The sequence below is a fragment of the Arachis hypogaea genome, chromosome 15 (genome assembly GCF_003086295.3).
Source record: "Arachis hypogaea cultivar Tifrunner chromosome 15, arahy.Tifrunner.gnm2.J5K5, whole genome shotgun sequence".
NCBI classification, from domain to species: Eukaryota; Viridiplantae; Streptophyta; class Magnoliopsida; order Fabales; family Fabaceae; genus Arachis; species Arachis hypogaea.
Genome location: NC_092050.1, coordinates 157,689,325 through 157,715,577, shown reverse-complemented (window position 1 = coordinate 157,715,577; position 26,253 = coordinate 157,689,325). Strand labels below are relative to the sequence as shown.

Sequence of the window (26,253 nt, the reverse complement as noted above, 5' to 3'; positions counted from 1 at the left end):
GGGGCAGCGACTTTTGTGTTTTGTGACCAATACTTAACCATAAAAAAAAAAGTGATTTTTTACCATTAAATATAATCTCACACTATTAAAAACATTATTAATAGCCAATTGATGATTACGAAACACAAAAATTACTGGCCCTAACACTCCTCTTTACTTATTATATTGGACGATGAAAATGGGGTTTTAAAATAAAGTGTTATTAGTTTTAAAATCAAATTAGATCTCTATTATCTGGTCTCTTAGGTCGTTTGTTTTGAGGTACTGAGACAGAGACCGAGAGATTGAGACTCGGTATTATGTTTGTTGATTCAGAGACTGGTACTAAAATTTTTGTCTTTATCTCTAAAATTTCAGTATTTAAGTACCTCCAAAAAGTAGGGACACAGGAGACTAAAATTTTTAGAGATGGAGACTGAAACTTTAATAACATTTTATACCTAAAATATCCTCATCTTAATTAGTTAATTCCAATCTTACCCTTTGTACAAATTAAATTAGAGTTTCATTCTTATTTCAATTTCTGTTTCCTACTTTACACCAAACAGAATATTAAAATTTATTTCAATCTCTGTCTCTCAGTCTCAGTCTTTTCGTCTCTATCTCTCCACCAAACGCTTACGTGTTTATGATGGATTAAATAGATCTTTGTCCTAATACGACAACAGTACTACTTGATAAGATTTCTTTTTCATTGATATGAGAAAACCATGTGCATGAAACTCAGCACCTTATTATCAAAAAGGTGAATTCCCATTCGCGAAAGATATCATATATTAATTATTAATAGTGGGAATTGAAAAATTGTATATATTCTTCATTCCCTTGTAGCCAATAATCCAAAGACATGTTCTAGATTCTGCCGTTAATGAAGCATATTAAATTATTAATTAATAATAACTCATCAATTAAGACAAACAAATATGTAGCAGATGAACATGAACCATTCTGGCTAAGCTAGCGTGCGTGTAAGAAAGAACACAAATTACATACCTAAAAAACACATGTCCTTTCCTTAAATAGAAAAGCCCTTAGATCTTTGCTCCATGGAATCTTTCTTTGTGCTTTATGTGGCTATATATATGCATTGAGGAATAGGATTTGGTTTCCAAGGTATTCACATTATATTACCAAAGTTTTATTAATATATTTATATTTGTGGTTCTCTTGTTTCTCAATAATAATGTCTAGGAGTATGATGGAACCACTTGCTGTGGGAAGAGTGATAGGAGATGTGGTTGATGTATTCAACCCAAGTGTGAGAATGAATGTGATTTATTCCACTAAGCAAGTTGCTAATGGTCATGAGCTTATGCCTTCAACCCTTGTGCCCAAGCCTAGAGTTGAGATTGGTGGTCATGACTTAAGGGATGCTTATACCTTGGTAATTCAATTAATTAATTAATTAATTAATTATTAGTTGCTAGCTATTCTTATTTTAATTTTCATGTTGATACTTGGTATTTTGTTTGGTAGATTATGACAGACCCAGATGCTCCAAGTCCTAGTGATCCATACTTGAGGGAACATCTTCACTGGTTTGTAGTTTGTACAAACAATCATATTCATTGATTAATTAATTATTATTCTTTTTAGATAAACTAATAATTCTCTCTAATGAACTTAACTGGTTCCAATTTTCCAGGATGGTTGTAGATATTCCTGGCACCACTGATGCATCTTTTGGTTAGTTCCTCTAACTTTCTATTTTGTTAGGATTGATTCTTGTACAAGACTTTTTCTTTAATTAGATGAGACTCACGTATAATTGTCTTTATGAAAATTTAATATTTAAGCATCATTAGATAATTTAGCATATTTAATTAATTTTTAATTATTAATTTTACATGAAAATAACTGTATGTGAGTTTTGACGTATATTTATTAGTGTAACAATGTATATATACATATCTTATTACATGTTCTTAACTTTGATGTACGTGAATGAATTATAAAGGGAGAGAGATAGTGGAGTATGAGAGTCCAAGGCCAATGATAGGAATACACAGATATGTGTTCATATTGTTGAAGCAGCATAGAGGGAGACAAACAGTGAGTCCCCCTGCTTCGAGAGAGCAATTCAACACAAGAATCTTCTCACAGGAAAATGGCCTTGGCCTACCTGTTGCTGCTGTTTACTTCAATGCTCAAAGAGAAACTGCTGCTAGGAGAAGGTGATTCATTCATTCCATTCTGAATCAACAACAATCTACCTAAGGTGGTGCATAGCAATGCACGTGGAATAAATCATATTATTATCTAATTGTGTCGTCTTATTCGTTACCTGGTCAGTTATTATTACTTCTTCTATTCTAAGATATTCGTTACTTTTTAAAGTCGTGAATATTTTAAGATGGAAGAAACATTGTATGGTAGAATAAGGAGATATGTGTTTGATGAAATGAAACCTTTTTCTCTATTTTTTGTTGTTGTTTGGAGTGCACAATAATTGGTGGGTTTTGGAAGATAGGAGATATTCTAGTAGGGATATTCCTGATGTACTTTACTTGACTTGGTGTGCTATGTTACCTATTAGGTTGTTGTGAGAAGTTAAGGACCAAATTGATGATGTTGTTCCTTTTAAGAATTTTATGATTTGTGATGGGAAATTAAAGGACACATACTATAATAACAAAGCTTTATATATATGGCTTGTCTAGTTTATGCGTGTTGTGCAATGATACGAGTGTTGCTACTACTACATGCATGTCTTATGTCTATGTTATTTGAAGATTAATATCGTTAGATGAACAATGAGAGATATAAATAACGTGAACAAAAAATAGCATTTTAAGCTCACTAACCATCCAATTTTATTTTTATCCTAAATCTACATTTTTATCAAATTTCACTTTGACCTAATTACACCTCCTTCTCTAACCAACCCCCTTTTAACCGTAACCAACCGTACATTATCTACTCCAGCACACAGTTCTTTCGTCGGCGAGAAAGTTATCAAGCGCCGCCATCTTCTGCTCTCACCAACTCTAAGTACAGGTGAACCGTTTCATATTAAAAATAAACATCTTATTTACATAAAAAACAAATATTTCATTTATATAGAGAACAAACATGCTATTCGCATTTAGAATAAACATTCCATTTGCATGAAAAAATTTTTATTAACTTATCACATTAAATTGTATTATTAGTTAACATTATATCTTATAGCTAGCATAGCTTATGACTTTTATTTTGACTTGTTAAGCAGAGCTCCATCTTCAAGCTCTATAATATTTAGAGTAAAGTTTTTTGTGACTAGAGTAAAGTATTGTTTAAATTCGTACCATTTACTTAATTTTGTTTCTAACATTTAAAATATTTTATTTTTATTACAAACATTTTATTTTATATTTTTTGTTAACTTTTTAAAAATTTATTTTCTAAAATTTTTTATATTATTTTTTTAAGCAATGGTGGTAGTTGTAGTCATTGAGATGATTTAGTAATAAAAGATTAAAAGTCAGAAGAAAAGAAAATAATAATAATAATAATAAATATTTATTTTTAAATTAATTTTAACTATAAAATAATATATTAAATATAATATATTTTAATTGTTAGAGCCGAAATTAGAAACCATTATAATTAAATAAACCTAGAATATGATTACTCAATACGTCAAAAGTTATAGTTTAAATGGTAGTCTCTTCCTATTTAATTAAAAGTTATTAAAACATTTAATAATCCGTATATGCCATGATGAAGAGAAAAAAAAAAATTTTGTAGATTACTCAATAGTTATTACATGAAAAATATCATTTTACTTTTTGTTTATTTATAAAATAAGATAAAAGGGCCAAGGAGAGGGTTTTCCTCAAGGGCTGAAAAGAGAAACTGCCGGGAAAGCTTGCAACACATGAACCGTGGAACAAATTTTTCGAACAATCATTTACATTGTAACGATGAACAAGACAACGTTAGCCACCACAAAGGACGGCACCAGCCACAGGATCCACCACCTAAATAAACTAAACTCACGGTTGTCGCGGTTGCACGGAGGGCAGTTGAGGACGAGGAGGAATATTTTTCTCTTTTTATTAGAATGCGGATATATGATTGCTGACCATATGAAAAAAGCAAATAATTCTTTTCTCCAATCAGAGAGAAATTATTGACTTCTCATCATTGACTTCTTATGACATTTGTAGGGCCAACTATAATGATAAAAATAATTATATAGATAGCCATCAGATCATTTTTCCTTAGCAAATGCTGTGCTGGCATATGCTAAAAGTAATAGTTAATTGCTTAATTACTAAGACAAACTATCTAATCTTAATAGTAATCTTATGCACTAAGATTAATCTAAATAATCAAATTAAAAAGGGAAATTACAAATGTATGTGCTGATCAAATATGTTACTTTATAAAGACTTGTAAGTTTCATAATAATATACAGAATCTTCTAATCTGATACATATTTCCACCCTATCATTTCACTAATGAAATTTAAATCAAATTGCAATCAATTAAAATAACAATCTAAATCAGAATATTAGAGAAATCCCTGGTAAATATCATTGATGGAAACTACATAGCTTGAGGGATGTTGAAATGCAATCAATGCAAGAAAGTTATTTATCACCTAATATGCAACCTGTGCCCAGAAAACACATCTGCATAGAAGCTTTCTTTCTTCAACAAATTGTATACTGTATCCACCAAAAAAGAAGGATCATACATACACCTCCTCGTGGCTCCGTCGCGTCGCATCAAGCGTTGATCTCTGAATTGCATTGATGCTCCCTGCTGCAACTTCTTCTACCCCAAAACATGCTTGAGCATGTTGTTTTCTCCAATCTTGGCCCTTCCATTTTATCCTGATCCGTTGATGATACTTGTGAGTGACGAGGCGATTCATCTTGAGCTTCAACTTCTCGGGGCTCAAATGGTGGACAAGGACCATCATTGCAGGTACATAGAGGAAGTGCAACTGATGGAAATGGACTACAAGTCACAGGGCAAAGCATCTCTGAAGGAATAGAAGCGACACGATTCTTTCGAATCTCCGGTGTATGAAAGAAAGATGGCCTATTTATATCACGTGGATGTAGCATGCATGGAGTACATAAGCCGAGCGATCCGTTGACTTTAGTCTCTCTTGCTTGTGAACCTGGTAACTTGACAAAAGAGACAATTCCACGTCTACATAGAGGGCAAGGGATGGAGCCCGGCGGGCCGAGCATTTCGGACGAAACATTGCTTGTTGAGCAAAGATAGAGTGCACATTTAACACAAAGCTCATGTCGACATCCTGCATGTAAAAGTTCTAACATCAGTTAACCATCTGCTAGCAGCCTCAAACATAAAGCAACTTGTGATCATAAACTTTATTGTTCATTAAATAGAATCCAGTACCTTCTGCAGCCACTGAACATGGCCTCTCCAGGCAAACGGCACAAAAATCAATTTCGTCGGAAGAGGTAGGAGATGATTGCAATCCACTCTCTCTGCAGTTATTCCAACTCATTATTAGTTCCATTTTTAGCAGCAGTAAACCTTAAGAGAAACATTCAACCTCTGCTCTGGCTCAGTACATCAGAAAAAAGGACATCAAAGGAACAAAAAGTAAATAAATAAACAACTTGTAAGATTTTTCTTGTTTTTAAATCATGTAATAAGGATAATCCTTGCATTACACTCCAACCTTGGCAATATATGAATCATTCGCAATGTATAATCCACTCTTAATTCAAGTACCAAAGTGGTGGATCAAGAGTTCAGAAACCATATGTTTTATTCACTTCCTTTTCTTTTCTAAATTTGGGGGGGGGGGGGGGGGGGGGGGCATAACATCTACTTTCATATATTCCTATATTCTTTTGTAATTATGGTTCTAGAGTACCAGCCTATTTCCCAAACCGTTCCCCATTGCGGTTTGCAATTTTTAAATCTAGATAGATTAACTGTGAAAATACCTGGCTATGTTGAGCACACTCATAAGTGGCAAAGACAAATAATTTGATGGAGGGAATGATGGTATTGTAGCTTCAGAAGTGGGTGCTAATATTGGTTCAAGCCAGTGACGCCCCCACATCCTCGCAACATCGAGTGGAAGCCATCTGTGTGGAAAAATTTCATCTTTGTATCATATATATTGTAGAACATGCAAAAGTTTTGTAATAAACAATCAAATTAGAATAACTTACCCATTGCAATTCAAAGCTGTCCGACTTGCACCTCCCGAAAGGAGGATCTGAAAGAATAAAAGCATTTTTGCTAGATTCAAAGGAGAAGATGGAATATTACAGATCAAAGTTGAAGCTATTCTTACCTGACAGCATTTCAAATTTCCCCCACAAGCAGCATAATGCAATGGAGTGCTTCCGGCTCCTATATCAAAGCACATCAGCGGTTTACAGATTTTGGTGGGGAGAATTAAATAACCATGTACTACTTAGCATATTGAGTAAAAGATGTACCTATTAAATCCATTGCCGTTCCATAGTGAAATGTCGCAGCTGAGACATTTGCATTGAGATCAAGAAGCAGTTGTACACAATCGAAATAGCCATTTAAGGCAGCCATATGAAGGGCTGTAATACCGGCATCAGCCGCCTTGTTTACAAACTTGGACAGTGCGCTGCACTGGAATAAAGTCAATAAATAGCAAGAATATAACATACAGAAGTAAAAACTTTGAAGAAAAAAAATCCTTAACCACAATGAAAACTAAGTGAAATCCCAATAGCATGTAAGTGTATATGCATGAACATATAGAAAAACATAAAGCCATTCATCATACAAACTACAAAGAGCGTTTTTAACATAAGAGCATATTACAATGATACTTCTTTTAGAATTACATAATGAAAAGGAAAGGCAACCTTTGTTCATGTTTGCTTTTAACATTTGATCCGTCATCAATGTCAGCATCCGTGGGAGCATGTAAAGCCTCGTACGGAGCACTTGGAACAAAGTCAGCCATGACGAGTCTAATGCATCTTACATGCCCATTCACAGCTGCAAAGTGAAGAGCAGTCCTTCCACTGAGATAATCCGATCTCACAACCTGTTATTGAATTGACTATAGTCAAGTTATGCTCGAATAGAAACTTTAACCACACACTCACTCTCTCACTCAAAAGCCAGGAATTCATGTCCACTTAGCAGCACTTAGTTTCAACTTTCAATAACCATCCCTATGATCTATGGTTTCCAGAAGAATTAAATGCTAAGTAGTGGGGAAAACAGTTCTGATATAACCGAGTGACCGAGAAAGAGAGGGAAATATAGTCAGACTCACATTGCATCTGAAGAGCAGAAGGGTTTGAACAACTTCCCAATGACCATATCTACAAGCTTGCATCAAAGCCGTCTTCAAATAACAAATCAAAGTGAGTCCAAAACATCAATTAGTAAACTATATCCTCAGTAAGTGCATCATAAACATGCTACAAAATAGAAGTGAGATCTAACAAAAAAAATTTCAATGTCTCATATTATCATGCAGATATCTCTAGAATTTTTATCAGATCCATCTGCCAATCTGTCACTTACAACTATGCAAACTCTAGTTATAAGTTCTCCACATAGGAATAGAATCATATCCTAAAACTGCAAAGCTGGACCAAAATGGAACAAAAAAGTTACAAATTTGCAATTCCAAATACAGAACAGAATCTCCAATGCCCAAAATTGAAACTAGAACAACACTTGCACCAATTGTAATCAACCATACAATTCAACTTCCTCAAACCAAAACCAATTACCACAACACAGCTTAAATCTAACTCAGAATCAACCTACCATTTAAAATGAAAAGAGAAAAAGAGAATAGCAAAAATGAAAGACCTTACCTGGCCGCAATAGTTCCTTGAATTCACATCAGCTCCATTCTCAAGCAACAAAGCCACAATCTAATGGAAACCCAAATCCAAGAACAAAAGCAGAAACTTTTTGAGGCATGAAAAGCAGAAAAAGACAAAAAGGGTATTGAGAATGAGATTAAACATTTGGATTCATGAAATGAACCTCGTTATGGCCCTTGGAAGCTGCAAAATGAAGAGGGGAATTGAGGCCACCAAAGGTTGAGTATTTAGAAAGACAAGGGTTGCATTCTAGAAGCATCTTGGCCTCAACCAAATCGCCGTCCCTTGCCGCCGACACCAGCCTCTCCCCAGAGGCTGAGCACCCAAATGAATTCCCCATTTCTCTCTCTCAAATGATGATCACAGAAAGGTTGCAGCTTGGAATGTGGGTGGGGTGTTAATGCAGATATTGATGTAGGTGTTGGTGTTGTGTTGTTTAAAGAAGCGAGAAGAGAGAAAGATGGTGAAGAAGAAGAAGAAGCATGGAAAGCAAAACAGACACACACACACGAATGATATGAGAGTATGAATGAAATGGAATGAAGGCAGAAGAGAACACAAACACAGACAACTTTACCTTTCTTTCTTATTTTTATTTTAATTTTTATGTTCTTTTCTTCTACTTGTGTCTAATGTTGTCCCCTTTGACTTTCTTTCATGCTTCCCCTCTCCATTGCTCAACACTTACATTCTTCCCATATTTTTATTTTATATATTATTTACGGCTAATTTTTTTGTTATGGAAGTAGAAGTGGTGATATACCTTAATATTGTAATTTTTGGTGTTTTTTAAAACCGTAGAAAGTACACAAATTGAAAGGTCCGATTTCTATTTTTCAAATTTTTTAATTTTTTTTACCACAAATCGGACGGTCCGATTTGTGTACCTCCGACAAATCGGACGATCCAATTTCTATACCTCTACAAATCAGACGGTTCGATTTGTGTACCTCTAAAAATTGGACGATCTGATTTCTGCTTCTCTAATTAAATGATTCTACATTTGAGTATAACACCCCAACAATTCATATTTTAAAAAAACATCACTGCCACTTCAATATTAAAAATAAAAAGTTCATTGTTTACATGCACTAATATTATTGCAACTGACCTTATGAAGAAATTTTTTTTCAGAGTTGTTAACTTGTCAATGCTTAGAAAGACTTATATTTATATTTAATTATTATTTACCATATTATGTGTTTTACTTTTACAAATAATAATAAGTAATTGATTTTCAATTTTTTATTAAATCTATCTATTTTGTGCACTAAAAATATATTTTTAATAGTATAATAATAACAATTTTTTAAGTTTTTGATATACTTAGTACATTAAAAATATAAATAAATTTTATTTTTAATATTTTTAGAAAAAAAAATAGTTGCTCCCTATACTTTTTCTTTTTCTTGTTCTATCTTGTAGTCTTAATTATTTTTTTATTTCAAACATAACAATAATTGCATTAAAGTCATAGTCCAAAAGGTTGTGCACTTGAGCAAAGTTGGAAGCTCGTGACCAAATAAAAAGGAAAAAAAAAGGGTTGGAAGCTAGTCAATTTCACAAACTTGCCCAAGGACATGATTTTTCTTCTTGCTTCATCTTACAGCCACAAATGGTTCTTCTAATCCTTCACAATAATCATGGAATTAATTAGGATATATTAGAAAGATTGTTAATTAAGAGAATCACTAGCGATCTGTCGACACACATAGAGGAGTCATAGGCTTTTTGTGATGATAATATTGATAGCTTGTTGGTTTTATTAATACCAAATTTCCTTCCTATGTTCATGGCATGTGATTCTCATAATATATATGGAATGGGAAATCATTGGAACCAATATTAACTGTGTACAATATATACAATGAATTAAAAAAAATATAAAATTAAAATTAAAAATTAGATCATTAATTAATTATTTAATTTTAAAATTTAAAATTTAAAAATTAATATTAATATTTAAATTTATTCACATTATGTACGGTTATTTCTAATTCATGTCCAAAATTCATTGTCATCTTTTCGGTTCTCACCTCGCGTCATTGAATTTCTCCGGCCATATCGAAACCGCCGCATCTTTCCACCGACACCATCCTCACCTCCGCAGATCAGTCCGATGCACCTCGTCCTCCAACGCTCAGCCTAACATTGCTGCAGCTATTTTTGTGCATCTCTTCCAAACCAGTTTCGTTTTTTCCCATTCCTTCAAGCTTTTTCTCACCGATGATACCACCATACTCTTCTTCTTCTTCAGATTTAAGCATGGTTAGCTATTGGTAGTGTGTTTTATTTAGATTTAGGAACCAAAACTAAATGGTTTTTTTTACCAACTTTTTATGAAAGAAGAAAAGCTATATAATGACTTAATCAACTTCCATGAAAAAACATAGTGGGTTATACATTGCATCTCCGACCGCCTCTTTCACAAAACGGCTCTCAAATGAAATGAGAATATCAAAATTTAAATCCAAATTAAAAATAATAATAATAAAAATAAATTAATGTTTACAGCAGATAAGGACATTTGTCAAAGCTTTGAAATTGGAGAGAGGGACCCAAAAACTAATAATATTGAGGAATCTTGAATCTTACGCATATTCTAATGCATGCAATGCATGCAAATGGTTAAAATAGATTGTTTCCTTAGTGTGATTGCTATATCATATTAGATTAATTAATTAATTAAAAATTTAAAATGATTTGTTTGACTTAATCACATAAGTTAAGGATAAGAGTGAGTGTGAATTCCAAAATATGCATTATTTATAGGACAAGTGGGCGAATATTGCCACACACAAATTATAAAAGAAAAGGACAAAGAAAAAAAATTAAATTCTTTTCCTCCCAACCTACTTGTTTGTTATACCTTTTTTCTAGTTGGATGAGAACGCAATGCAAATTGCGAATCTATATATAAAATTGAGACTATCTTAATTAGTTTATAGAAAATTAAAAGTTGTTGAGATTTATCAAGGATTGTTAGGTTTGTGAGGAATTCATCAGAAATAAATATGCATCTATATGTAATTAGTAATATATTCATTAATCATTAGAATTAGAATGGAACATATGGCAACCCATATTATTATCATTAATAGTTTTTATGGATGCTTAACCCATTACTAATTTAATCATACATACACGAGTTATCTTGAATCTGTATAGATTAATTAATTGTATTGAGCGTATGTATGAGATCTAGAAAGGAGTCAATAATTATGGCTAGCTTAATCAACAAGATACTCATTTTGTCATATAGTGCTCTTTCATGAATCATGACCCTTTTGATAGCACTATTACAAATTAACAATTGATCATGCTTTAATAATAATTAACCTTTTTTTCCGAAGTTCAAAGTAATTATAACTTTAGAATTTAAAAAATCAAATGTTTCATGATTGATCACAAGATGGCCTAATATTTTTTACATACCGGTAAGCTAAGCATTGACTATGATTAGTTACTTAAATCAATAGATTGATTTATTTGTTTATGAGTATATACCCATTTTGGTCCTCAAAAGAATTTTAAACCAGACATTTTAGTCCCCAACAAAAATTAATTATTCGATTAGTCCCTAACAATTAATTCTATCAGTCACTTAGATCCTTGGCTCCGTCAACTCTAACGGAAGACAAAATGGTCCCTAAAAACTCTAACATGGGACAAAATGATTCCTGACAACTCTAATAAGGGACAAAATGATCCCTAACCCCTTTATTCGAAAACGACACTGTTCTTCCCCAATTTTTATCATATATCGCATAACCCTAACATTCATACTCTCCTTCTTCACCTCCACAATCTTCTTTTTCATCTTTTCCTTCCTCCTCTTTAGCTCCAAGATTAAGGCATGGTGTAATTGTCACATGTGTCGCACCTACCTCAACATGTCATGGACCACACACTTCCTAAATCTTTGTGACTGGTACATCCACCTCCTCTGCACTTCACCCACCAAAAGCATCCACTTTCACGTCTTTGATAACATCACCTCCAACTCCGACAACGTCCACGACATCCTCAAGACCAAGTTCTACAACTACTCCAAGGGCACGCCTTTCTCCACTCTCCGGCAAGCAATATAGATTTTTGGACATTAGGACATCATGAGAAGATTCTCCTTCGACATCATATGCAAATTCTCATTTGAAATAGACACTGAGTGTTTCATTCCTTCTTTCCCAGAGTCCAAGTTGGCAGACAGCTTCGACCTCGCATCCAAGCTATTACAATGAGCAATGTCACCGCTGCCGCTCATATGGAAACTGAAGCGATTACTGAACATTGATTCGAAGAAGAAGCTGAAGGAAACGATCGGAGTGGTGGACAATGTGGTCATGGAGATGTTAGAACAGAGGAGGAGGGAGATGGCAACGACGACGATGAGTCTTAACAAATCAGACTTGCTTTCTATATTCATGGGATCCATCGAAGACGACAACTAGTTGAGAGACATAGGCATTAATTTCCTGAGTATGAATTGGTTGAGAATAAGTTGAGGATTTTTTTTCTTGTGAACATTAAATTTATAGAGTGTGCATTGTGCAGTTTGAAGTTACAGTGTTAGACTATTAGTGTTATACGAGATATGATGAAAATTGAGAGAGAACAGTTTCATTTCCGAACAGAGGAGATCAGGGACCATTTTGTTTCCTGTTAGAGTTGTCAGGGACTATTTTGTCTTCCGTTAGAATTAACGGAGTAAAGGACCTAAGTGACTGACGGAGTTAATTGTTAGGGACCAATCGAGTAATTAATTTTAGTTGAGGACTAAAGTATCTAGTCTAAAATTCTTTGAGGACCAAAATGGGTATATACTCTTTGTTTATTTATTTATTTATCCCCTATGGGAAACAAAGGCAATAGCATTGTATAGTACCAAGTTGCACATAGTAATACTATTGTTTGATAACCTTCCTTAAACACATAATACGGAATGATTATTCATTCCCATCTTTGTCTTTCAGCAAGATAAGTATATTTGGTTTCAGCTTCAAATATAATCAACAAAGATGTATGTGTGATTAAGTCCACATTTTTGGTTATCAGATATGTAACAAGCAGTAATTAATTAATTATTTACTGAGCAAATGATATGGTGCTAGCGTAACGCAACAATAGTTCTCTCCACTAGTTTGGAATTTGTGGTAAGACACTAAGACTCAATTAGTATAATTGTTCCATAAATTACATGGAATTTGATTAATGACGTGCTACGCTAAGAAATCATATTACAGTCTAAGGAACAGTTAGTTGTGATTAGTCAAGTGAAAAATAATAAAGAAAAAAGAGAGTGAAGAATATATGGCCAAAAAAAAATTCTGTGGGGCCAAAAATAATAAAATATTCATTTTGGTTTTTAACATGTCTCTCTATCTCTATTCTCTACAGACTTTACTATAAAGATTAATCTGATTTAAAATATGTTCTCAATTGGAATATAAACTTTCTATTTGGATGTGATTGAGGTCGTTAATCATGGCTAAATTTAACCATTTTATGCGAAAACAGGTGAAGCTGAAAAAGTAATGTATTTAAATATCACACAATTCATTGTCACTAAATATCTCATCATAATTGCTCACCAAATTAATGGTTGTAGCCTGCATGAAATTAAATGCACAAAGTCACAAACTAGACATCCTTTTCTGTATAAATAACCCAACCCGCAAAAGACTACAAAGTTCCGCATATGGAATGTGATTTATTGCAAAAATAAAAGCACATGTTACCTGACTTCTTATGTTTACAATTTTTTCACTACTATAAAGTTATCACCTTATTCACCGAATCTGAAATAATTGTGATTTGCCTAAATCGAATAATCTAATGTGTGATATATTTATTCCAGCCCAGAGTATATTCGGTGTCAGATTACACGGGTGTGAAATGAGTCCTGGGCTTTTGGCCCAACCCCTTGTTTTCATGAACAGAATTTCCAATCAGACGTCAACAACCCAAGGTCATATTATACTTGACCAAAAGATCAAAAATAACAAGGGCATGGTATGATTTATGGCAGACTTTCTCCATGTTTCAATTTTCATCGAAGACTTCTCCACACTCCAAATCATTATTCATTCATGTTTACTTATGATCTATTGTCATGTAATGGGAAATCTCCAGAGATAAATAGGTATCATTAGTTATCTGCCAGGACACAGGATCAAAGGTTACAAAGCTAGCATTTAGCATTTAGCATTTAGTTCAGGATTTCACTCAATACATTGTCATTCATCAAGTACAAGTACATGATGCTTATCCAGTATACAATCACATCTTCTCAAGGGCATTTTCTGTCCTCAAGTAGTATATTAGTATCAAAATTTTGAGTACTGTGATTTGAGAATCTCATTTGAGTGGGGCACAAGCTTCACCAATTTGTGACTTTAAGCTTGAACCAGTTATTACCTTCTTTCCCCAACTTTTTTTTCCTTCCATATGTAGTATGTACAGATAAAAAAAATGGTAGGTGACAAACGAGTCCATGAGTAAAAGGATAGCTTCTTCCATATAATAATCTCCAAGAGCTGAGTTTGGATCAGATATCATCCTCAATACGATATTCCAATAAAGCTAAAATCCCTTAGTAGCGTTCCTCATCCTTCAATAGTTCAATGAGAGACTTAAAACACTTGGCCAATCAACATTAAAATTATCACTTTAGTTGAGATGGGGGTATAAATAAGAATTATCCACTGTTTCAAAATTGGAAACTATATAGAGTGAGACACTCATCAATCGCAAAATTGGAAAAAACCCTTGATCAAATGATTCCCTCCTACACTAAGTTATGATGTTTCTTGCCTTGATACACTATCTTCATCAAAACTATTGTCTTCATCTCCAACATCCGAATCAACATCTGAACCTATGTCTGAGGTCAAATTGCCCTCTTCATCCTTATCCTGATCCATTACATCTCCATCCTTGAAGTCCTCACAAGGATCCTCCACAGCTACCCTTGCTATCTGCCCCATCTCATCATCCAACCTGCTTCTCCTGTATCCAACCAATTCCCTGTCAATCCTCGCCTTCCGGGGGCTCAACAAGACCAACTCAGCCAGCTTCCTCCGCGCCAAATACAGATCATTTGGCTCAATCAACTCACCCTTCCTATAAGCCTCTCGCAGGAAAACCGTGTGGAGCTTCCCCTGGTTCCCCCTTGTCGACACGTAGAAAATCCCCTGGTGCTGGAGAAGGAAATCCTTCAACTTATTCGGCAGGTTCATCGCCTGCCGGAAGTGTGCGATCCTCTCCAAGGTAATCTTCTTCTCCACGGTCAATGACAACAACTCGTGGATTGAGGCAACAGCCCTCTTCTCCATCCTCTTTTGCGCCTCAATCGACCTCAAATCAAAGCCAGAAACATCCTCATAAGGGGACCAATAAGGTAACCTCTGCCACTTCCACATTGCAATCTTAAAATACTTCCCAATCTTAAAACCTGGTGGAAAATCAATTAGAAATGAGAACCTAACATCTTCAGCATCACCACCTCTCTCCCTGTAAATTCTCTCTCTAACATTCTCAATTGCACAGACTGCTAAACTAGGTTCTCTTTCTACAAGCTCAATGTACTTGTTCCTTCTCTCATTTGAATCAACTAAGCGAAAAAATTGGGGATACCTTAGAACCACCGAGAATTCGAAGTCGTCCGGTAACCCTAGAGCGGAGCGTGCGATCCTCACGTGCTCGAGGCGAAGCCGCTGCGTGTTCGACATCATGAGAAGCTTGCGGAGGCACGTGACGGCGCGTGGAACCTGCGCGAGCAATGCTTCGTTCTCCTGCTTGATTTGGAGGATTGCCTGGCGCGTGAGGCGGCAGAAGAGCACGCGCTGCACGGGGTGCTCGAAGATTTCGAAGACGTGAGGGAACTTGAGGATGAAAGCACCGACTGTGTTGCGCGTGAAGCCTATGCGGTGCGCTAGGGTTTCGAGGCGCGAGATTGGGAGCGATTGGTTGTGCTCGTTGAGGATGATGTTCTGGACCTTGAGGACCTTCCGCGTCTTCTTCTCGACTTCCATGTAATTGTCGTAGCCGTGGTCGCGAACCCTCTGCATTTTCTTCGGGATCGAGGTGGATTGCGACATTGCTCGCGTGGGATTGAAATTCGGATGATGGTGATGCTGATGCTGATGCTGAATCATAGGGATATTTTCGATCTTGCTTCTGATGAGCTTGGAGCTGTGTACGATGAAGGTTCGCATTTTGGGGATTTAGGGTTTTTGTTTTTCTGATGAGCTTGCTTCAGAGTTCAGCTGAGAAGTGAGCTTAACGACAGTGGAAGGGTATAAACGGCATTATACGAAACATTTGGGGCGGATTTGTAAAATACTGAAATTGATGTGGGATATTTTGGGCTTCAAGTTGGGTTGTGTTTCTCTCTATAGAAGGCCGAATTCAAAATAGAAAACAAATAACCTTTTTTTGGGTCAAGAAATAACCTTTTATTGAAACACGTTGACGAGAAAAATTCGTGAAAAACTATTGCTTTGCTTTTTTAATTACTTTTTTTTGTTGTAATTACTTTTACATATTTCTAATGAGTTTCCACTTTTTTGTTGATAGGGCTGTCAATGAATAGGATAGGATCTGGACTCTAACTTAATTTTATTTGTGGGTTAAAAAATTTTTTAAAATTCTATCCTACTATGCCTATAGGTTGAGAATCTCTCATCCCTAATCCTACCCGTATTCTAAAGTTCTAAATCCTATCATATTCGACTATACCCACAGAAAAAATAAAAAAATTTTCAAGCAAATATAAAATTCAATCATTCCGAATTTCATATATATATATTAATAAAATAGAAAATAAGTTTAAATTAAAATTAAAAGCAATAAAATATTAAAGAAATCTAACATAAAATTACATATAATATGATCATCAACTAGTTTAGTGGTTATTTTAAGTTTTTATTAGAAGAAAATTGTGGGTTCAATACTTACTTTCTTCACTACATACATAACTTCTCGCACCCTACTCTATCTACCTGCAGCAGATCGGATAGACAACCCTATCTGAACAGGTTAGTCCAAATAGGATATATATTGCCAGCCCTAGTTGTTGAGATTGTCATTTTTATTTAAGATTTCTTTATTCTGTTATGTATAAATGGAATTGCAACTGCACATACATGTTTCACATTCTAACCCATAAAAGAAAGGAATATGGCTATGAAACCAAATATGTTTTTCGCAAGTCTGCAGTTTTTTTCAGCTATAACATTTTTTTTTATTGTTGTTTTGTCTAACTGCCTCCTTAAATATTTTATACATAGGAGCTCAAGATAAATATTTTGGGCTGATATCTGTTGTTAATAGATCAAAGAGAGTCACTTTTAACATAGTTAAGAAGAAGGTATAGAAAAAAAATTTAAGATCGAAAGCGTAACATATGATTCATTGGGAGAAGATTAGTTTTATTAAAAATAATTAGAGAGAACATTCCGATTTACATTTTTTCCTGCTTCAGATTACCAGACAGCTTAATCTTCGATATTCACTCCTTACTGACTTAGTTCTGGTGGGGTCAAAAAGAAAATGAAAGGCAACTGGTCTAGATCAGTTGGAACACTATGACCCGCCCAAAAAAAGAAAGAGGTCTTAGTTTAAATACCTTAAAGCTCAAAACCTTGCTTTGTTAGGCAAACAATATTGGAGAGTAGCAACACATTCTACTTCTCTATTGGCCAGAATTTACACAGGTAAATGTTTCAGAAACAGAAATATTCTAAATGCATAACATGAAACACTCCCTTCTTAGGGATGGAGAAGTGTTTTGCAAGGTAGAAATGTGGTGGAGAAGGGACTTACCTGGAGAATAAATAACGCTATAAATATTCGTACGTTTGATGAACCATGACTGCCTCCCCCATATCCATTTACTGTGCCAATAAATGCTCAATACTCGCCATTGTTGCTCCCAGAGTAAAAGACTTGATTATTGAGGAAAGAATTTAGAATCAGCCATTAATTACAGAGATCTTTTCAAGTGATATTTCAACTAAAATTCTATCTTTAAAAATTGAAGGTGGAGATGACACACTCCAATGGACACATGGCGTACCTATTCTTGCACTCTCTACTTGAACTTTGTCCAACCCATATAAAAACCACTGAATTAACCTTTGGAAGATGAAGCTCCTCGTAAAGTCAAACTGTTTATCTGAAAGTGCATCCATCAAACTGTTTATCTAAAAGTGCCTCCATTGTCGACTTCCAATTTTAACTTAGATTCACCATTCACTTCTTATAACTTTTTTTTTCTAATTATTACCATTAAATTTTCTTCTAAGTATAATTTATTTGAGAGATCTCCATCATTCATTGTTTCTTATCTTGAGATGGACTCGTATTTCATTTACCAAATTTAATAAAATATATGTATCTTTGAAAAGAAAAAACGAAACCAAATATAAGAGAATATAACAAATTAAAGTATGAATAGTGATGGTTCAGGTAATAAAAGCACATAAAATATAACAACTAAGATGAATATAACTACAAAATCAATATCCATAAGTTCATCTTAATATGTGTATATCATCATAGTCTATATAAGCAAAAGTGCAAAAACCATGCATGAACCAGACCTGTTTGTTTTTCAGGTGAACGAGTCAATACCCGAACCACTACAATTGCGGTTCGTTCTTGACTCCAAACCCCTTTCATATTCACCACCCTCTTCTCTTATACTACTCTCTCATATTATATACACATCCAAATATGTAAACCCTATTTTCACTTTTCGAAGCAGAAAATTATAGTTCTCTTTTTTATAAGAAAGAAAATGAAAACGTAAAAGGCTGTGTGTGAGCAACTATGCAACTCCTAGTGAAGCTTTGATCTTCTGAATGGTGCCTGTGATGAGGTCGTTCACGGTTTCGACCGACTCCGCCGTGAGCTTGGCCGTGGGGAGGCTGTTCAGCAATATCTGTAGCCCAACTGTGAGCAGGCATCCGGAACTGCCACCGTCATCTCCGTCTTGTGTGCCGGAATGACCATCCGGATGAATGGTAAAGCCTGAAGGGATGAGAGCAACATATGTGGAATCTCCTCCACTCATTACCACTTTCAACGATTCCACCTCGACCGGCGAATACAGCAACGCCGAGCACGAGGTATCGTTCCATGTCTCCTGCAAAAACAGCGTGTTGTTGCTGCTCTCGCCCCCATTATTAGCCTACAAACATCCAAAACATATTAAAGTAAAAAAAAAAAAAAAAGTAGTTTCTGCTACTTCCCAAACGAGCGCTAAGTCTTATCCTATTAGATAGAGTCAGTCGGCTACATGCTGTAAAAACTCACATGGAGTTGTTATCATATAAAGTTGCTAGTTGAGAGTCGTTAGATGACAGTTTAGTCATGTTAAATTATCTGACGACTCTCAACTATCAACTTCATATGAATACAACTACTACTTGCATATAAGTTTTCGCCAAAAAGAACACTTACATTAGCACGAAGGACCGATAAGGAATTTCCATCAACTTGTCCTTTAGAAATGCGAAGCATCTCCTTCATTTGTCCAATGGCGGATAAGATGACCCACTCCCCTCTCATCCGTTCGTCACGCAAGAAGTCAAACACCCTCTGCCGCGACACCGGCATCCAAACTGAAGTGGCCGCACACAAGACTATGCTAGGGGGCTCACCGGGGACATCAATGTTTTTCCGGGTCATGACTTTGATCTCATCACCAACATTGCCGAGATGGTGTGTGTCCCATTTTTGCGATGAAGACAGACAAATCCCGGAAAAGAAGTTATTAGCCATGCGTTGCGCAAGCTTCAGCATGCTTCTCCTACCAGCTGGGCTTATGGCTGTGGCGTCCTCGCTTGGGATTGAAGAGGACATGTGTATTGCCAAACATTCACACTGCCTTTGGAGAGTGGCAATCCATCTAGGAGCGCCGAAGCCGAGGCCGGAAGCAATCAACGGCCGATACAGTTGGTGAATGAGACTCTCATCATATTGGGAATGCTCAACCCAAGTAATCTACAAAAGGTGATGGTAATATAAGCATCAATATATTGTTTACAAAGCAAAGATTGAAGATCCCAAGAATATAAACAAGAGAAACATCTAAGGACAAATAACATTATATATACATTTGATACCATAACAAAGCTATGGTGGAAATCAAGTGCAATGTATTGGGAAACCTTATGGCATGCATTTGAAACTTACAAAAGAAAATATCACAATCTACATAAAAGATATCTAAATCTTAATATAACTTAGAGCAACACTTGCCTTTGAGAAACCGTTTGGTGTATCTTGCACAAGAAAGCCTGATGGAAGCCTCTTAAAATTGCGACCAGCATCAATTGAAGCATCTACCACTGCCCACAACCCTTCTGCATGCTGCTTGCAAAACCTGAGGAAGCTCAATTGACGAACAGGAACAAGTGGCGAAAGCAATTGAATCTCCGCTTGCATCTGAAAAGCATTATTATTTGACCCTCCTATTAGTCACCAGTTCCAGCCAAACAGGAAAGAAACAAACATTCAGAATAGAGACATACCACTTGCAAAGATCCATTTCTTGATCCACCCATGCCACTAGCTATAACATCAAGGGTTATAGCTCTAGAAACCATAGAAGGAAACATCTCCGACCATCGTTCCTAAACACAGAAATGGTCGATAAACTCATCAAGTAAGAAAAGTATGGCTTATAATGTATTGAATTAATGGTTAAACATCATCAAAACCTAAGAAGTTGGCCAACATATTCATACCGGGTCCATCATTGTTTCAACGAGGGCTGAACTGTTGATTATTACTACACCGGTTTCTCTCGAAGCTTCAGTTACATATCCCGGAGATGTTGGAGAAATAAAAGAAGACATTCTTGCATACTCTTCTTGGTTCAGAATTTCCTTCCCGCCATCCATCTTAATCCAAAGTGGGCTATCTGCCTGAGCCATCTTGATTAATTCGTCCATAGCCACTAATGCAAGTTCCAATAGCATAGATCTCTCCGCATGGATTTCATTTCCCATCAACCCCATCGGTGATCTAATCCCGGAAATCGCAGGCAGAGTGCCCCCTGAAAAGTCCCCAAAATCAAGCCCCATTGACATGCCAAGACCGCTTGAACCACCACTAAAACCATTCCTGCCAATACCCAGCTCTAGACCAGAATTCGAGGCAGGCAAGGACATGGGGCTGGCCAATGATGAGATTGGCCTGCCGAGAAACTTGTTTGCCAAGGCACATATACGGTTCAATTCATCCTTCAACCGAGCATTTTCAATTCTAATCTGATGCTCATCAAATGAAATTTGTCCTGGAATGGCTGTTCCACCACAGTTGTTGCACATTGGGTTTGCCATAGCTTCCCTCATCACACTGTTCTCAGCTCGGAGCCTCTCATTTTCCTGCTTAAGAATCATGTTCTCATGGCGCTCGATTTGAGTCTGAATTAGAAAAAAAAAAAGATTCAATTACTCCTCTATGCAAATTGCACCAAAAAAACCTGCATAATAAAAGTGTATGAACACTAATAATGTACCCCAACCAACCTTCATTTGGGTTCGTCGATTTTGAAACCAGAACTTGACTTGCTTATTCTCCAAGCCAAGCCTTCTACTAAGATCTGCCCTTTGCTTCTCATCAGGATGATTACAATCCTTGAAGAAACTATACAAAAACAATATAAGAAAAACATTATTAGCAAACAACTAGAACAATAATCTCCTTTCAATCCAAAATATCATTTTCTATCGAATTTCACAAGCGCCAAGTATTTTGGAACTAATAGAGTAATAATCAAGTTTGCAACAAAAGAAGAATTCAGAATTTCATAAAGCCATACGCTTCAAGCTCCTGAGTTTGGTGAGGAGTGTGCCTGTGGTATTTCTTCTTCCTCTTTGGCTGATCATTAGCAGCCTCTTGATCATCACCAGATGCACCTTCGAAATTGTCGCTACCGGACCGGCTTTCATACCCATCCTCCTTAATCCTGCCCAGCAAACCGCCGTCAAAATGATCTCCAATAAGACCAAGTTCACTGTGGCCCTCCATCATTTCCCTCTGCTACATAATAGCCCAACAATTAGCAACCAAAACAACAACAACAATGAACAATAAGATGCACAAATAAACCAAATTAAAGGTCAATCAATCCTAAAGAAACAAACAACACAAACACAACAGATACATAAAAGAACAAAGACAGACTAGAGAATTACATTGGAGAAAGACAAGGTAGGGAAATTTTGCTTTGACATTGAAATGAGAGGAGAAGAAAGAGGTAACTCAAAAGCTGAGAAACCAGGCATGAATGGTTCTTTGGAGAAATATCAGCCACAACTCTACCACCAATGTTCCCTCTTCCCACCGTTTTGCTGCTATAAAACAAAACCCTCCAAAACCCCCCACAAAAAGTTAAAAGCTAACAAATTTTTTCAATGGACCCTTTTTTCCTCAACCTATGTCCCAAAAGCCAAAAGCTTCTATTCTATGTTACCGAACACTCTACTCTAGTCTCTAATTCCTTTATCATAAGACTACACCTTGCTACGGCACTTTTTCAGTTTGAACTTCATTACTCATCATCTTCTTGACCTTAAACCAGATTGAACTGAGCAAAAGCATTGACAATCTTGTAACATATTGCTCAAATTAATAAAATAAAACATATAAAGAAAAGTATATAGACAACCGAAAAAGGTGTTTGTGTTTGCTTGTCAACGGTCCTTGCATGACTTTAGCAGCGTTTTCTCTCTCTAGAAGGAAGAAAGTCTATTCTATTATGCCAGAAACAGATGAAAAGAGGAACCGGACAACAAAAGCCCTTTATTTCTGGTCCAAAGTTCACACCTACCTCTCTCTCTCTCTTTCTCTCTCTCTAACCCCCCAAAAAATGAGAAAGCGTTACAAGGACTAAAACAAAGAAGAAGAAGAAGAAGGAACGTTACAACAGTTACAAATAATAAGAGATAATGCCCCCCCCCCCCCCCCCCCATTTTATTTATTCACTGTCAGTACTGAAAAATTATCAATGGATAGAAAACCCAAAGGCCAAAAGTCACCCAAGAAGACAAAGAGCCTTCTTTAATTCTTTTACTTTCCTTCTCCACAGTGAAAGCGATATTATGATAAGCACAAGAAAAGGGAAAAGATTGTGGAAAGTACAGAAAAAACCGATATAGCTTACCTTTTAGTTTGAAACAGTAACCAAAGTAAAAAGGTCAGAAAGCAATTTATTTTCTTTCACACAGACACACACACACACTCTCTCTCTGATGTCTGCGGAAGAGGAACAGACAGAGAAATTAGATAAGCATTATATATAATCATCCAATTATTTATTTATTTATTTATTATTATTATACAATTCAACCACAAGTGAACAAAAAAAATTGTATTTTTTCTTTCATTGATTCAACAACAGAACTGAATAAAAAATTAGGCTTTGCTGACTCACAATGATATAACAGTAATCACAAAGTCAAATGCAATTCAACACCCTCGAAATTTTGTTCTATCATTCTCCAACACCACACACACGTAAAAATAATAATAAAAAGTTAACCTTTTTTTAAAAAAAATCAAAACCCAAAACCCATGAAATTGCAATAGGCTCTTCTACCCTTCATCCAATGGCATCTACAGTTGTCTTTTTCTCTCTAAATCTTCTATTCTGATGATGGTCCCTTTCTCTCTCTAGCTGCTGTTTCACTTTCTCTCTCTTCAATTGAGGGGAGGAACGAGAGTAATATATAGGACAAGGAGAGAGAGAGTGGGGTCCACTTCCGAGAGAAGGGGTTCGAGATTTCCGCCCCTCACTCGCCCTAGCGCGTGGCACACGCGCGTGTGCTCTGACATTACCTGATTTTAAGATTGCATTGGCAACATTTGGAGAAACGTGCGTAAGGGTACTATGGTCATTTTTTATTAAGACTATATAAGGCCGTGTTTGGGTGAATAACTGAATTTGGGTTTGAGGATCTTTGGTTGATCAGTGGCGTGACCATGAGATTATGTGACAAATCAAATTTATTCAATTATAGGATCTTGCATGATTTTTCTCTGTTCAATTTGCAAAGAAGGAAAAACCAAGAGAAGATGTTTTTTGATAAGCATATAGAAGATGATATTCACCAAGTATTTTTTACGTATATTTTTATCCTAATTCTAATTATTTGAATCTTTTTTTTCTATATTCAACCTTTGAAGATTAGTTTAAAAGGAAACAAATCACAGATTTTTTTTCTTCTTTGTGTTGTCGTTGAAAAACACGCTTTTTATTATATTCTTTCAGATATGTTAAAATTTTCTAAGATGGCAAGAAAAATTTGAATTCCATTGACCATTGTTGTTCTTGAAAGTGCAACCACAAGAAAAAACATATACAAGATTTTTCATGAACGCATAACATTTCTTGTTCCTTCCACTGAAATGTTTTAGTCTTTTAAATTAAGTGGTTGTTTGAGCGTTATTATTTTGATAAAAAAAAAGATTTTTTTTTATTTTTTAGCATGTTTGTAAATTTTGAGTAGTAAAAATAAAAGTATTAGAAAAAAAAAAAACATCTTTTTTGAGAAGATGTAATTTATATATTTTTTTTAAAAAAAAATTCTTAAAAAAAAAGATATTTTTCATGTAATAAATAAACAAAAAAGTACTTTTATATTGTTATATCCAAACATAATTGATAGATAAAAAGATCTTTTTGTATGAGATACCCAAACATAAAATTACTTTTACTTTTTCATAAAATCTTTTAAAAAAAGATAACTCGAAAAAATATATTTTCTTAGAAACTCATCCAAACAAACTCTAATAGGTCAAACTCCCACGAAAAAAATCTCATTTAATTTCAGTCTAATGTAACGTTATTTCCTTTCCTTTTTAGTCTAATATAACATAAATTTCTTGCATTATCATTATTTGTGGGTTTTTTTTAACCAAAAAAAAAAAAAACTCAACACTACAAAATAAAGCGAAAAGAGGATAAAAACAAACGAAGAAATAGAAAAAAAAAATAATTATAATTATCATTAGTATTATCATCAACAATCAAATAGATATTTACACTCTATATATATATCGTTTTTAAAGAAATCACTCATCAAATAATTTGGTTTATTGTGTGAAATTATTTAACATTATCAATAATCAAAATTATATTAAATATTCTTTTTTGTCAAAAGTGATATCTTTAAATATTTGTTTATTAGTTTCCGTTTAGGAGGATCATATTTCTTTGGAATAGTATAATCAACCTCAACAATTCCATGAATAATCCAAAAGCACTTCCTTTTGATGCTTGTTCAACACATCATCTCAAATATCACAATCCAATTTATTGTTCAAATCTATCTATCTAAAATGTTTAAATATATTTTTTACCTATTTACAGATTAATTTTCCCTTCCCTTAGCTTGCTTTAATTTTTATACTATGGAGTGTAGAGTGATAACTAAGCCAATCCATTTTAACTTATCAGAACATAAATTAATAAGAATAATGCATGCCTAAAATTAGATAATAGTATAATACAATAACTCTTACCTAATAGACATACAAAACTGCATATAAAAAAAATCATAATATCAAAGAAACAATAATTTAAAATTATTTTATTTATATATAATTGTATATATGTAATAATTTTTATATAATTACATATTTATTATGTTTAATATTATGTATTTATTATAACAGTAATTAATAGATGTAAAATACGATAATTTTGGATTGATTTTTATTATCTATTAAATATTTTTTTTTTAAATAGAAACCGGTATGTATTTTTGTATGTTTAATAGATAAAGGTTATCGGCTTCCATCCAAAAGTATTATATACAATTTTTGCATGATATGATAAAGGTTAATCGATATGTACTTTCTATTATGAACAAAACAATAGAATATTTATTACAAGATAGACAAGCTAAGTGATGGATCTAAAAAATTTTAGAAGTGGGGGTAAAATAATATAATAAAATAATAAAAAATATATATTAATATTAATATATTTAAATATTTAAATTTTGGAGTATATTAGCTAATTAAATTTTTAATAAATATAATTAATACATCTAAGAATATAATAATTTAATTTAAAAATATTTTTTTTCATTTTAATATTTTAGTAATTTTGTATGAGTAATACATTTATTATTAATACTTACGCTTAGTCAAACATCTAATATCCGTCAAATTACATTTATATTGATTATTTTTTATATGATACAAAAAAAATTATAACTCAATAACTAAAAAATCTATAAGAAATATAACTCGAAAGAACTAATTTAGAATTTTGACTATTTTTTATTTTGGTGTCTGAATTTTCTCTAAAATTATGCGAGACAAAAAATTGTGAAAAAAAAAATTCAAATTAAACAATTACAATTATCTTTATATGTAAGTATAGATAAAATAATATATTTTTTTCTATTAAACAAAT

The 26,253-nt window shown here is 34.3% G+C and overlaps 4 protein-coding genes across 9 annotated transcripts; 1 reads left to right on the top strand and 3 right to left on the bottom strand.

Annotated features, from left to right (window-relative positions):
* Positions 1 to 974: 974 nt before the first annotated feature.
* Positions 975 to 2,646, top strand: LOC112751767 (CEN-like protein 1). Of its 2 annotated transcripts, XM_072218080.1 has the most exons (5): positions 975 to 1,113; positions 1,192 to 1,384; positions 1,477 to 1,538; positions 1,646 to 1,686; positions 1,958 to 2,646. In XM_072218080.1, exons 2-5 carry the CDS (start codon positions 1,196 to 1,198, stop codon positions 2,176 to 2,178), a joined length of 513 nt encoding a protein of 170 aa, XP_072074181.1. In that variant the 5' UTR covers positions 975 to 1,113; positions 1,192 to 1,195; the 3' UTR covers positions 2,179 to 2,646. The 2 variants fall into 2 exon arrangements, with proteins under 2 accessions (XP_072074181.1, XP_025656800.1); XM_025801015.3 differs by lacking the exon at positions 975 to 1,113 and having other exon boundaries at positions 1,120 to 1,384.
* Positions 2,647 to 4,347: 1,701 nt separating this feature from the next.
* Positions 4,348 to 8,496, bottom strand: LOC112751766 (E3 ubiquitin-protein ligase XBAT33). Of its 2 annotated transcripts, XM_025801014.3 has the most exons (10): positions 7,978 to 8,496; positions 7,803 to 7,862; positions 7,250 to 7,321; positions 6,831 to 7,015; positions 6,426 to 6,586; positions 6,278 to 6,336; positions 6,153 to 6,199; positions 5,922 to 6,065; positions 5,362 to 5,453; positions 4,348 to 5,257 (listed from the first exon to the last, which is right to left on the bottom strand). In XM_025801014.3, exons 1-10 carry the CDS (start codon positions 8,152 to 8,154, stop codon positions 4,716 to 4,718), a joined length of 1,539 nt encoding a protein of 512 aa, XP_025656799.1. In that variant the 5' UTR covers positions 8,155 to 8,496; the 3' UTR covers positions 4,348 to 4,715. The 2 variants fall into 2 exon arrangements, with proteins under 2 accessions (XP_025656799.1, XP_072074179.1); XM_072218078.1 differs by having other exon boundaries at positions 6,153 to 6,336; positions 7,978 to 8,424.
* Positions 8,497 to 13,991: 5,495 nt separating this feature from the next.
* LOC112751765 (protein ROOT PRIMORDIUM DEFECTIVE 1) lies at positions 13,992 to 16,301 on the bottom strand. The gene has a single exon (XM_025801013.3). The coding sequence runs from the start codon at positions 16,028 to 16,030 to the stop codon at positions 14,612 to 14,614; it is 1,419 nt and encodes a 472-aa protein (XP_025656798.1). The 5' UTR covers positions 16,031 to 16,301; the 3' UTR covers positions 13,992 to 14,611.
* A 2,002-nt stretch (positions 16,302 to 18,303) lies between these two features.
* LOC112751764 (homeobox-leucine zipper protein ANTHOCYANINLESS 2) lies at positions 18,304 to 23,528 on the bottom strand. 4 transcript variants are annotated; one of them, XM_025801012.3, is made up of 8 exons: positions 23,371 to 23,528; positions 21,649 to 21,866; positions 21,356 to 21,473; positions 20,570 to 21,250; positions 20,354 to 20,455; positions 20,082 to 20,267; positions 19,281 to 19,823; positions 18,304 to 19,008 (listed from the first exon to the last, which is right to left on the bottom strand). In XM_025801012.3, exons 2-8 carry the CDS (start codon positions 21,858 to 21,860, stop codon positions 18,646 to 18,648), a joined length of 2,205 nt encoding a protein of 734 aa, XP_025656797.1. In that variant the 5' UTR covers positions 21,861 to 21,866; positions 23,371 to 23,528; the 3' UTR covers positions 18,304 to 18,645. The 4 variants fall into 4 exon arrangements, with proteins under 4 accessions (XP_025656797.1, XP_025656794.1, XP_025656792.1 ...); XM_025801009.3 differs by lacking the exon at positions 23,371 to 23,528 and adding an exon at positions 22,025 to 22,818; XM_025801007.3 differs by lacking the exon at positions 23,371 to 23,528 and adding an exon at positions 22,025 to 22,764 and having other exon boundaries at positions 21,649 to 21,869.
* Positions 23,529 to 26,253: the final 2,725 nt, after the last annotated feature.

What these genes read in the sequence shown, in the direction of transcription:
- LOC112751765 (XM_025801013.3), bottom strand. Translation starts at nt 16,030, where the DNA reads ATGCGAACCTTCATCGTACACAGCTCCAAGCTCATCAGAAGCAAGATC.
- LOC112751764 (XM_025801007.3), bottom strand. Translation starts at nt 22,114, where the DNA reads ATGCCTGGTTTCTCAGCTTTTGAGTTACCTCTTTCTTCTCCTCTCATT. An exon ending in CTACCTTGTCTTTCTCCAAT is followed by an intron (nt 21,870 to 22,024) that starts GTAATTCTCTAG and finishes GCTATTATGTAG; the next exon opens with CAGAGGGAAATGATGGAGGG. An exon ending in GAAATGGATCTTTGCAAGTG is followed by an intron (nt 20,268 to 20,353) that starts GTATGTCTCTAT and finishes AATGCTTTTCAG; the next exon opens with ATGCAAGCGGAGATTCAATT.
- LOC112751767 (XM_025801015.3), top strand. Translation starts at nt 1,184, where the DNA reads ATGTCTAGGAGTATGATGGAACCACTTGCTGTGGGAAGAGTGATAGGA. An exon ending in TAAGGGATGCTTATACCTTG is followed by an intron (nt 1,385 to 1,476) that starts GTAATTCAATTA and finishes TTTGTTTGGTAG; the next exon opens with ATTATGACAGACCCAGATGC. An exon ending in TTGAGGGAACATCTTCACTG is followed by an intron (nt 1,539 to 1,645) that starts GTTTGTAGTTTG and finishes CCAATTTTCCAG; the next exon opens with GATGGTTGTAGATATTCCTG.
- LOC112751766 (XM_072218078.1), bottom strand. Translation starts at nt 8,154, where the DNA reads ATGGGGAATTCATTTGGGTGCTCAGCCTCTGGGGAGAGGCTGGTGTCG. An exon ending in TTCTGCTCTTCAGATGCAAT is followed by an intron (nt 7,016 to 7,249) that starts GTGAGTCTGACT and finishes ATTCAATAACAG; the next exon opens with GTTGTGAGATCGGATTATCT. An exon ending in ACAGCTTTGAATTGCAATGG is followed by an intron (nt 6,066 to 6,152) that starts GTAAGTTATTCT and finishes TTTTCCACACAG; the next exon opens with ATGGCTTCCACTCGATGTTG.